Below are 11,943 nucleotides of genomic sequence, written 5' to 3'. Positions count from 1 at the left end.
TTATGATCAAGTCATAATTATACTTACTAACAAAGAACTAGGTACAGACACTTGTTGGGGCTAAAAACTAGCAGCATCTGACCCCATCCCTGGCTGGATAATTTCTACCTCATCATCAAATGTATTAGACATCAAGTGCATTAGAGGATTGGATACAGAGAACTGGAATGAAGGGCAGATTCTAGGAACTCAGTCTTAGGGCTTCAGGAAATATGCAATCGTCTGCTTTTTCCTAATCAGCACATTGGGCTGGGGTGTGGTTTTACTTTAATGGAGCATGGTAACCTGGTAACTGTAACGACAGATCAGAAACCAGAAAACTAAATATCTAAATGCAGTCACAGCAGGGAAACTAGAAAATCTCCAGCTGCCCTGTAAGCAGCTGTTCTCTCCTTTTTTAAACTAAACATTTTCATACACGCTACTTAATTCCATACTTGAACATTTTTCACGGTGCTATCTGCAGAAGGTTACTGGACCATTGGACAGAACAAAATGTTTTTGGTCACTGTGTCTGTAGTCACAGAGGGACATGGTGCACACGTACGTTTGTTGTTGAGAAAAAGAGAGGGCAGAAAAAGCAGGCTGAGCATACCTTAGCATTACTCAGTGGCTCTTAATCAAGAGTACTACTTCCTATAGGATCCTTAATGCCCTAAACTTGAAAAGGTTGAGGTTCAACTCTCAATAGGATTGCAATGGTCACCATTCACAAGAATAGAGCCTTGTATATGAACCAAACCAAAAATACCTTTGGTGTAGATGACAGAGTGGCAGATTATGGGTTAAGAACTGAACAATTGCACTTAAAAGAGCTGTATTGAAAGGCACTGGAGCAGCCTGGAATAAGTTGAAATTTACAGATGAGACAATCTGGGTTTTAAGTTCTAATTTTGTCACTTATAGTTATGTGACTTTGCATTTGTCCCCCTGACATCTGAGTCTGTTACCAACTCTCTAAAAATAGGAGGGTTAATATTCTTTTTCAGAGTTGTTGAATCAGAAGAAAATGTGTGTTCTGTACACATTTTTATAAACATGTAAAACGTATTTCAGTAAACATTTACACATTTAAAAACTTACTATGAAAAGGTTAGAGAAGGTAAGAAAAGCCTTAAAATACACCCCTCCCCCAAATTTAGACTATTTGAAGCTTTAATAATCAGCAGTAAATCCCTAGCACAGAATAGGTTTTGTTGGTTCCTCGGTGCTGGCAAGTAGCTACATGGTCTCTATCTCCCTTCATTGTTAGGCTGGGGCTGTAGGCCTAGGTTCTGGACAAAGCACCGTCTAGAAAGCACATCTCTTTCAGGTGTTGTTCTTTTTTTTTTTTTTTTTTGTCTTTTTGCCTTTTCTAGGGCCACTCCCACGGCATATGGAGGTTCCCAGGTTAGGGGTCTAATTGGAGCTGTAGCCACTGGCCTACACCAGAGCCACAGCAACACGGGATCTGAGCCGCGTCTGCAACCTACACCACAGTTCACGGCAATGCCGGATCCTTAACCCACTGAGCAAGGCCAGGGACCGAACCTGCAACCTCATGGTTCCTGGTCAGATTCATTAACCACTGCACCACGACGGGAACTCCTCAGGTCTTGTTCTTAATATCCAACATCACCTGCCAGTCTTCTCTGTCCCCGATTTGACAACATGGGGCCCTTGTGATCCAGACAGCATTAAAGATGGAGCAGACTGTCCAATCTTCTTGGGTCACTTCGTAAGCAGGAATTCAACTTCTATAATCAAGCTACACCAGTTTGGTGTTTTTCCTTGCAGCATGGCCTACTCTATCCTAATTCTCTGTGCCAGGACCTAAACTAGGTAGGGTTGGAAATAAGCCAAAAAAAGGTTCTTAGCCCCCCTGAGAAGGAAGAGTTACAGGATTATGAGCTGAAATTTGAGTCCTCTCATGCCAATGACACTGGTGTTACAGTAACCTCCGAAACCTCTGAAATCAGGCATTTGTAAATGCTAAAAATTAAGCCACCAACCACTCAAATGTAATATTTTTATATAAATCAAATAATCAGTACACTCCACTTTAATTTACACCCAATCTGAAAAAAGGTTCATATTTAGAAAAGTGACTAGAATAACTTAGCATCCTTATCTACATAGACCAAATCTTTGTAAATTCTCTTTGTATGAGACCATAATACGTGTTCTTGTATTATACTGAAATTAGGCAGAAATTCTTATGCTGATTCTCAGGTATTTTGATGGTATAAAGCCAAACTACACCTGAAAATATATTAGTATTACAGTAAAATAATGATTACATAGGTGTTCCCTATGTAGGAAATAACACAAAGACACTCTAACTGCAGCTTGCATGTCACTGTTACAAGATGATATGTGGCTACGGAGCAGAATAGTCAGTCTAGGTTTTATCATCAGACCAATGTCTGAATAGCATTTATCATTGTTAATTACAATTTAGGTTTATACACCTAGACTTCCACTCAACCCAGGAATTCTCCATGGCAGGGAGCATGCTGAGTTGTCTTCCTTTCCCCAGCAACTAGAATGTAGTAAAAAGCCCTGATAGGACTTCATGTGCTTAGAAAAAGACAAAAAAATAAAGGACAAACATAGGAAAAGGCATATTTACTAGATTTCCATGACACATACTTATTTTAAATCCAATCTAGAAATAAGTGCATGATTTACATCAGACAACAGGCATAACAGGGCATCTCATAAAGGGCTTGCTAGCTCACGGCATTCCAGGCGTACACACAGCAAGACCTCTCCTGGTATTCCGGACTTTTTCAAATGCGTCACCGCGGCAGGTCAAAAATGGATTCCAGGGCGCCCTTCTCTTTACCACGTGCCATTGAATATGTTTTCCCACAAAAGCTGTCACCACAAGCCTATGAACAAGTCTGGTTAGCAACAGTAGGAAAAATGGAACTCTAAATAACAACAGTATTTTAATTATTCCATGAGGAAGAAAACTTGCCGTGGACTGTTTTGTGAATCTAAGCACTTAGTACTTCTACAAGAAAATGCCTATTCAATTTAATTTTAATCTTAATTTTCTGGTAGGCTTATTCTTTTATTAAGTTTCTCATCATAAATGGAAGATACAAACATTTAAGAGTAGGAAATAAAATTTTTCTATTAAATTTTCTTTGCACTTTTACGCTTTGAAAATTCAAAACAGGTATGTCCGGTAAAAACAAATAAGGCACAAGATATTTCAGATTTGCCTCTTGATACACAGACATTTCAGATGATCAGGAGGACTTTCAAGCTAAAGCGAACATGTTGCTCTCATCTCCTCATGGCTACGTGCAAGACGGCAGCACATCTGCATGAGCACAGGGCAAACACCTAGAAAGAGAAGGGAAATAAAATCCTAGGCATTTCATGTGTGGGACCAGGAGTTATCCAACATGGAAACCATTTCAACATTCTGGGAAGTTTAGCGTGACTAGGAACCATCACTGGAACTGGAATGTTGAGCAACTTGACACTGTTAAGTAAAACATACAACTTCTGGCCGATCCATGCACACCTTTATCCAAAGTACAGTGAACACGACTTTGATTTTACTGTTTCTTTCACAGCTTAGATTTCAAAGTTAAGTCTTCGAGGGATTTTTCTGAGAATTCAACTTAACTTTAAAATGGAAAAACAAAAAACAGAAGCTGCTTTGTAGAAATTCATCATCACAGAATACAACATTCCCTAAAATTTGAAATTTACTTTAAAAATTAGAACCCTTGTTTCTAGCAAAGTACATTATGGAAACCCCTGGGCAGGGAAGACCACCCAATTCTTGACAAATGTATCACTGACTATTTTAGAAAGTTTGATTCTTTTTCTTTGACCACATTATTGCTCAATAGCAAAAGAATATTCCAGCTGTTTCTTCCTTTGAATATGGTACTATCTCTGAAATTCTGCATCATTTCTAATATTTTAAATAGTTATGAAGTGCCGTGCACCAAGCTGAGTGTGTCTTGAGCTCTAATTTGCTCAAGAGCCAGCTTTTTGAGACTATAAATGTGGCACTTTCTCATGAGTAGTTTCACTAATGTCTTATAAGATACTCAATATGCTACCAGCCCTGAAAAAAATGGCTGCTGCCACACAGCTCCAAAGAGTTATACATAGTGGGTGGATGACAAAAACACTTTTTAGCATGACACATTTAAATGGAACAGCTACAGCCAGGTGAGGGAACACAAACGGCTGAGCTGATAGAAAATGGGAAGGTAGATGGGCCTAAACTACAATCCCTACAGCAGGGGCTGCATATGTGTAGGTTTCTATATGCAGAGACAAATAGGATTAGGTACTTAAAGCTTTCTGATGAGAATCCAGGGAAAGCACCTGGGCCTACAATGATTATCTTATTGTCAATAACAATAACATCCATGAAGAAACATGCAATCGGGCCTGAAAATGAAATGCCACAAGTTTGTCCAGAGTATCATAATATCGGGATTATAAAATCTGACACTTCTACATTGTCAGATTTTCTTACCAGCAAATATCTTATTGAAAAATTATTAAAGAATGACTGGTAACTATACAAAGCCTTTGCTGGTACAGGTATTATGGTATAGGTACCCATCTGGTAAAGAAAATATCACCATCCAAGCATCTTAAATATCTTAATATCTTTTATCATCCATATATTGTATTTGTTTTTTTTTTTTGTCTTTTTGTCTTTTTGCCATTTCTTGGGCCGCTCCCGCGGCATATGGAGGTTCCCAGGCTAGGGGTCCAATCAGAACCATAGCCGCCGGCCTACGCCAGAGCCACAGCAACGCGGGATCCGAGCCACGTCTGCAACCTACACCACAGCTCACAGCAACGCCAGATTGTTAACCCACTGAGCAAGGGCAGGGACCGAACCCGCAACCTCATGGTTCCTAGTCGGATTCGTTAACCACTGCGCCACGATGGGAACTCCCATCCATATATTGTAAACTAATATTCTCAAATTGTTTTATCCCAAGCTACTCTTGTTGTCTTACTTCTCCCACCCAAAAACCAACAGTGCTTTGAAAAATCATAATATCCTACAATAATAAAAAATCTAATGCTATAGAAATCTCAAAAATGTAATGTTAGTAATGTTAATTATCTAAAGAACTTGGCTTCATGGAATAACTTTTGAGTATTTATTGCTCAGATGGGTTCAAAAAATTCTTAAACATAATGTGGCCATGGCTCTAATACATCTGTAAACAGATATCGCTAATAAAAATTTTATTGGCATGAAATACTATAATTATGGATGTATAAAATCTTTAAATCTTAAAGCCTCTTAGCATAATCATGTGTATCTATATACAAAACATACATAAATTTCACTTTATTTAAAACATATCAAAGAGGGAATTTCAAATCACACTAAACATAATAAATATAGAACTTGCTTTGTTAAAAATCTACAGTATACATTCAAGTAAAGGCTAAACTTCCAATGCCAACTATATATGACACAAAATTAAACATTTACAATAATCAGTTTCCTAAAAGTGCTATTTTTATACCTATAGGAGGAAACTCATTCTAGTGCTTTGTTTCCATCCAAACATCTATACATTCCTTTATTGACAGAACCAGATGCTTCTGTTACTAAAAATACATATCCAAAGCTTTTATATACTTTTAAATAGATTTATCATTTTAGCTCTTTGGGGGAGGAACAGGGAAGTCCAAACAAACACAGGCCATCTTAAATTATTAGAGACAACTGACTTTATGACACACCCTGTTTCAACTCAGAGGTGAAATGTGATGAACATGTAAATAGAAAAAGAAAAAGAAAAAAAAAAAAAAAAAAAAAAAAAAAGCCCAGTTCACAGGTCTAAGGTAAGCCATCCTTCTCTATGTGAGAATTTGTGAAGGTCGCCGAGCATCCGCTGGAGCGACCTTCCTGGGATCCAGGTCTTGATGCCGGGTTCCACTTCTGATTGGTACATTCTCTTCCAACCTGATTTGGTTTGGTTTCTTCAGGGGTTATGTTTAGTACACTGACTGAACTGCTGGGGAGAGAAAAAGAGATCTTCATCATCGCCTCCTCCTTCCACAGCCTCCTATGCCTGAATGTCTAAAATCTCATTCCTCCCTTGCCACATGCAAAGCAAGTTTTGAGGACATACTAGTCAGGAACACAGAAGTGTTTCCAAAGGGCCAAATTTATCACTTTTCTCTATCCATCTATTTATTTATCTGTTCAGGCTACCTTGACGGATGCTACCCAACTAGAGAGCCTAAGGTAGCTAGAGAACACGTGGGTTTTGAAAGCTAATGTCCCCTGTATCCCCTGCCTACCTTTTTATTTTATTTTTTAATTTTATGGCTGCACCCACAACATGTGGAAGTTCTTGGGCCAGGGACTGTATCCAAGCGGAAACTTCAACCTACCTACCTGTGCTGCAGCAACTTGGGATCCTTTAACCCACCATGTGGGCCAGGGATTGAATCTGCAAGCCCCAGTGACCCGAGCCACTGTAGTATGATTCTTAACCCACTGCACCACAGAAGGAACTAACCTCCCTCAACCTTCTGCCATTGCTTCCCAATCTCTTTATGGGTTCTTTCTCCGCTTGTCCATTTGTAAACGCACACTTTCATCCTCCATCCATTCACTTATGTAGATATTTAATGAATGTCTACAGAGAGGTTAAGAGTCCAGACCCTGAAGTCAGATGGTTTAGGTTCATAGCCCAGCTGGACCACTTATTAAGTCACTTCTGGCAAGTTAAACATCCTTGTTCTTCAGCTTCCTTAGCTGTAAAAAGGAAATAATAATAGTACCTACACCTCATAGGGCTGGGGTGGGAACTAGATGAATTAACACACACTAAGCACTTACAATGATGCTCCATTAACTTTAAGTCAGTCTTAAGTGTCTGAACAGACACAGCCCCTGGATTCAGAGACAAAGACTGAGGCATGCTCTGCAACAAGCCTCAAAATAAAGTTTAGTTAAATGATTACCTTCAAATCTATGAGGCTGAGCCAATGAATAATATTTTTTTTTTTGGCTGCTCCGCAGCATGCAGAGTTCCTGGGCCAGGGATCAGATCCGAGCTGCAGTTGTGACCTACGCCCCAGCTGTGGCAATGCCAGATCCTTAACCCACTGTGCCAGGCTGGGGATCAAACCATGGCCTTGCACTGCAGAGATGCCACCGATCCCATTACACCACAGTGGGAACTCTGAATAATACATTTTTATCAGCTGAATAGCTTACATTTTTTCCCCCACAAAACCTCTTTTTCCTAGGTGTTCATTCTTTGATGTGGCTTTGGTTAAATGAAATTTTACGTGGCAATGCTAAAAAAAAAAAAAAATTTAGTTGCTTTAATTCTAAAACTCTAAACCAAAACCATAATTGATAATTTCACTTATACTTATTTTAATTTTTAAGGAAAAAAAAAAGTAACTTGCTTAGAAATCAACCTCAGAATCCCTGGCAACTCAGATGAGATGAGATGAGATCAATGATGAAATAAATTCTCTGTGTAACTCAGTACAGGAATTACTTTGTGTGGAATCCAGGCACAGCCTTTATATAAAATTCCATTCCACACTTAAGGAGCAATGAGGACATTGCTCTAGAAATTAGCTACAAATACTCCTAATTATTCTACCATAATTTTATTACAAACCCAGACCCAAAGTGTTTTATGAGCAGGAATCCAGATGTAACAAATAATTAAAAATTTCAAGAAAAATATCAAGCTGCACAGCTTCTCTCCTGATAACCAGTTACATGACTTTTGTTTTATTCTCAGAGGTCAGTAACTATGAATAGCTTAATGAAATTTCTTTAAGCTCCAAAATTGTTTCTTTGCCACTGATGTTCAGTGTAGCTCTTTGAATACAAAAAACAGAAAGGCGTTTTTATAATCCATTTATGTTTACATATATTTTTAGTGTTACAGCCTCTTACTGAAGGTTTATAATGGACCAAGTACTGTTTTAAGTGTTTCACATATACTGGCACTTAATCTCATAGTGCCCTATGATTTAGGTACTGAATGTTGGACTTCTTATTAAATACAAAACAGTCTTTGAGGAATATTTATGTTAAATATTTCATAACTAAAAATATGTAAAAACATAAAAATTTAAAATATGTAAAAATAGTTGAGGCAACTATGCTCTGTTCTCTTTTAGGCACAGAATGCATTACAAGCATACTTGGTTTTATTGTACTTCAACTGACTGCACTTTGCAGACACTGTATTTTTTACAAACTGAAGGTTTATGGCAGTCCTGAGTGATCAGATAATAATTAGCATTTTTTAGTGATAAAGTTTTTTGTTTTTTTTGGGGGGGGGCACCCCACCTATGGAGTTCGTGGGTTAGAGGTGAGATCCAGGCCGCAGATGTGACCTGCGCACCAGCTGAGGCAACACCGGATCCTTGACCCACTGCGGTGGGCTGGGGACTGAACTTGTGTCCCAGCATCGCAGAGATGCTGCTGATCCTGCTGTGCCATAGTGGGAACTCCTAAGGTATTTTTTAATTAAGGTATGTACATTGTTTTTTAGACATAATACTTTAATTGCATGCTTAATAGAAGACAGTACAGTACAATTTTTGTCTTTTTAGGGCCACACTCGCAGCATATGGAGGTTCCCAAGCTAGGGGTTGAATCCGAGCCATAGCCACCAAGTTATGCCTCAGTCACAGCAACACCAGATCCAAGGCACATCCTCGACCTACGCCACAGCTTGTGGAAATGCCAGATCCTTTAACGCACTGAGCAAGGCCAGGGATCAAATCCACATCCCATGGATATTAGTCAGGTTCTTAATCCACTGAGCCACAACGGAAACTCCATTCATAACTTTTATATGCACTGGAAATCGACAAGTTGAGTAACTTGTTTTATTATGATATTTGCTTTATTGCAGTAGTCTGAAATGCAGTCCACAACATCTCCAAGATACGCTTGTATTTTAAAGTGGTGACTAGACTGTGGATCCAAATCTATACACAGAGTTCTGATTAGTCAAATTTGAGGGTTTCAATAACAGTCTATGTAAGAAAATACTCTAAGCTTACATTGTCTTTTGACTATAAATTAAACAAACTTTAACTTCCCATATTTAACCAACCGACCTATTGGTTCTAGCTGCAAACTGTAGCTTAAATCTGAGCATAGTTCTAGCTTCATGTTATGAACCTGGAGTCCAAATTACCAACATTCATCACCTTAACTACATTGACGTCTCCCGACTGGGTCTCCTGGCTTATGCTGCTGGCTCCTATAATCTGTTTCTCACATAATAAAACAAAGTAATCATTTTTAATACTTAGATTTTTAAGAAATCATTCACTCGCTTAAAAAGTCTCCAATGATTTTCCATTGCCCTTAAAACAATATCCGGGAGTTCCCGTTGTGGCGCAGCGGAAACGAATCTGACTTGGAACCATGAGGTTGCAGGTTCGATCCCTGGCCTGGCTGAGTGAGTTAAGGATCCGGCGTTGCCCTGAGCTGTGGTATAGGTCGCAGACGCGGCTTGGATCTGGTGTTGCTGTGGCTCTGGCATAGGCTGCTGGCTACAGCTCCGATTTGACCCCTAGCCTGGGAACCTCCATATGCCGAGGGTGTGGCCCTAAAAAGAAGACAAAACAAACAAACCAAAAAACAATATCCGACTGTCCACATATAAAGTAACATTTCACAAATGAAATGTCAAGAGTGTGGTGGGAGGGTGGGGGGCAAGCAGAGTGGGGCTGTATATAAACAATACTGGTCATGAGGTGACAACTGCTGAACCTGTGTGATCACAGCAGTCCCTGACCTTATTCTCTCCATGTATGTATGTTTGGACTCTTACATAATAAAGTATTACCTCCCACACTCACATCTCTTGGTCTTGCTCACTAACTATACCGCCATCCAGAAACACATCCATGTTCCAGCTTAGGGTCCCTACATGTGCCTGCATGGCTCTTCCCCCAGCTCCCTTTTTGACCCCAATATTGACTTAGAGTCCTAATCCTTTTTAAAGCCAACTATAAATTACAGCGTCTTGTCCTTTTTTAAAAGCTTCAAATTTTTTTTTTTTTTTTTTTGGTCTTTTTGCCATTTCTTGGGCCACTCCCGCGGCATATGGAGGTTCCCAGGCTAGGGGTCGAATCCGAGCTGTAGCTGGGCCAGAGCGACTAGGCCAGAGCCACAGCAACGCGGGATCCGAGCCGCGTCTGCAACCTACACCACAGCTCATGGCAATGCCGGATCGTTAACCCACTGAGCAAGGCCAGGGATCAAACCCTCAACCTCATGGTTCCTAGTCAGATTCATTAACCACTGTGCCACGACGGGAACTCCAAATTTTTGTTTTAAAACTTGTCTATTTCACCATTCTTGGCCCAAGGGCAAGCTGTCACCTTCAGCACTCAGCTCCACACCAGTCTTTCACTGCCAAGTGTGCTGCAGCCCTGGCTCCTGCTTTCCAAGGTGCCCGGGCAGGCCCTCGTACCACTGTCTCTGATGCTACTTAGGAGGAAAGAGATCACCACGACACTTTGCAACACAGCCCTTTGCTCTTTTCAGTTCCTCTCTATCTTCCTAGGAATCTGCTTAGCTATTTCTATTCTATCTGCTTAGCTCAAAATTAATCTTGGAACACGCTCTGAGGTAGGGTTTTGATACTAATCCTTACAAAATACCAACATGCAGCAGTTAATAGCAACATCCTGGTTTCCTGGGGGTGGAAGCAACTGTGTACCCATCATCCATGGGCACAGCCCCTCCTCACCAGTCAAGGGGAGGGGGCTTTCCTTGGCTCTCTGTCTTTCTATACCAATACAACGAGCACAGCACAAGAAACTCTAAAATAGGAACTCCACAGAAACTAGGAAAACAATATCCTTCTATTCATTACAATTATAATAAATAATTCCTGAAATAAGATTATGTTTTAAGTTGTATTTTGCATGTGAAATAAAAAGAATCACTATTATATGACTTACATCCCAGAAGACAAGGAGCAGATCTAGCCTGTTCACCACCATCTTCCCAGCACCTAACAGGGGTCTACAGATAATGGATACCCCAGCAGAAATGTTTGTACAATGAATAAGTCCATCTTACTAAGATCTCCTCCAGAGCTTCTACTGTTGCTCATTTTTGACATGCCAACTTCTTCACAGTGCCCCTCTAGTACTGTTACAGACATGTGAGAAGATCACCTGTACACCAGTACCTATGTTCAGATGCACAGGAACGTGTCTGGCAAAAGTCTGAAGTAGAAGGGGAAGCAGGAAGAGATTTAGCAAGTTTAGATGTGCAAACTGGAGACCCGCTAGACACACTGTGAGGCTTCTTTTGCCGTGGCCTTGAGTGCACTACAGGGTTGTCCCGATCAGGACCTGTCAAACAGAAACAAACAAACAAAAAAAAGGACAAAAGACAGTACACATGATGAGGCATGTAGTTAGGCAGGATCCTAGACGAGATTCATCTGCAGTTCTAGGTGAGGTATGAGGGGACAAAGTAACCTGAATATCCACTCTAGCCCCATGACTTTCCTCTAGCGAATCCTGTGGTCTTTGTTAGGCAGGGTCCACAACCATTTAGAAGGACCTAGTTTTGAAAATATTTCTAGGTTGTGAATTTTCAAAAGCAGACATTATAACACTCTCAACAAACTGTTTTGGGTATGCAAATTTCTCCTGTCATTTCTATTTTGTCTACAGTAAATAAAAGACCAATGCTGATTTTTATTCCCTAGTACAGAGTTCTTACTAGTGGTTGCTAAGTTTATAGATTCATAATCTACAGTCCTTTATTTACACACATTTTTCGATTACAGCATTTACAAAGTACTCACTTCCGGAGAAGGCACTGAAAAGCTTCACATTTTCCGAGTTCTGGTGGTCAAAGGTAGTCATGTTTAAAAACTGCTGCTTTAACCAACTGGCTCTTTCTTCTTCAAATGCCTTTCGCTACCA

General features: G+C 40.0%; 1 protein-coding gene across 10 annotated transcripts in view; it reads right to left on the bottom strand.

Annotated features, from left to right (window-relative positions):
• The window catches only part of SSX2IP (SSX family member 2 interacting protein), a 64,437-nt gene continuing 55,086 nt past the window's right edge, over positions 2,593-11,943 (bottom strand). For 3 of the 10 annotated variants that reach the window (XM_021096347.1, XM_021096342.1, XM_021096350.1), the window contains exons 12-14: positions 11,823-11,937; positions 11,196-11,361; positions 2,593-6,008 (exon numbers count right to left, since the gene is read on the bottom strand). In XM_021096347.1, coding sequence (XP_020952006.1) covers positions 5,831-6,008; positions 11,196-11,361; positions 11,823-11,937 — 459 coding nt within the window. In that variant the 3' untranslated portion in view covers positions 2,593-5,830. The remainder of the gene's footprint in view (positions 6,009-11,195; positions 11,362-11,822; positions 11,938-11,943) is intronic. The other 7 variants (XM_021096345.1, XM_021096343.1, XM_021096344.1 and 4 more) reach the window with 5 other exon arrangements.

Source organism: Sus scrofa, chromosome 6 (genome assembly GCF_000003025.6).
Source record: "Sus scrofa isolate TJ Tabasco breed Duroc chromosome 6, Sscrofa11.1, whole genome shotgun sequence".
Lineage (NCBI taxonomy): Eukaryota > Metazoa > Chordata > Mammalia > Artiodactyla > Suidae > Sus > Sus scrofa.
Note: the sequence above shows the minus strand (reverse complement) of the source record. Positions and strands in the feature narration are given on the sequence as shown.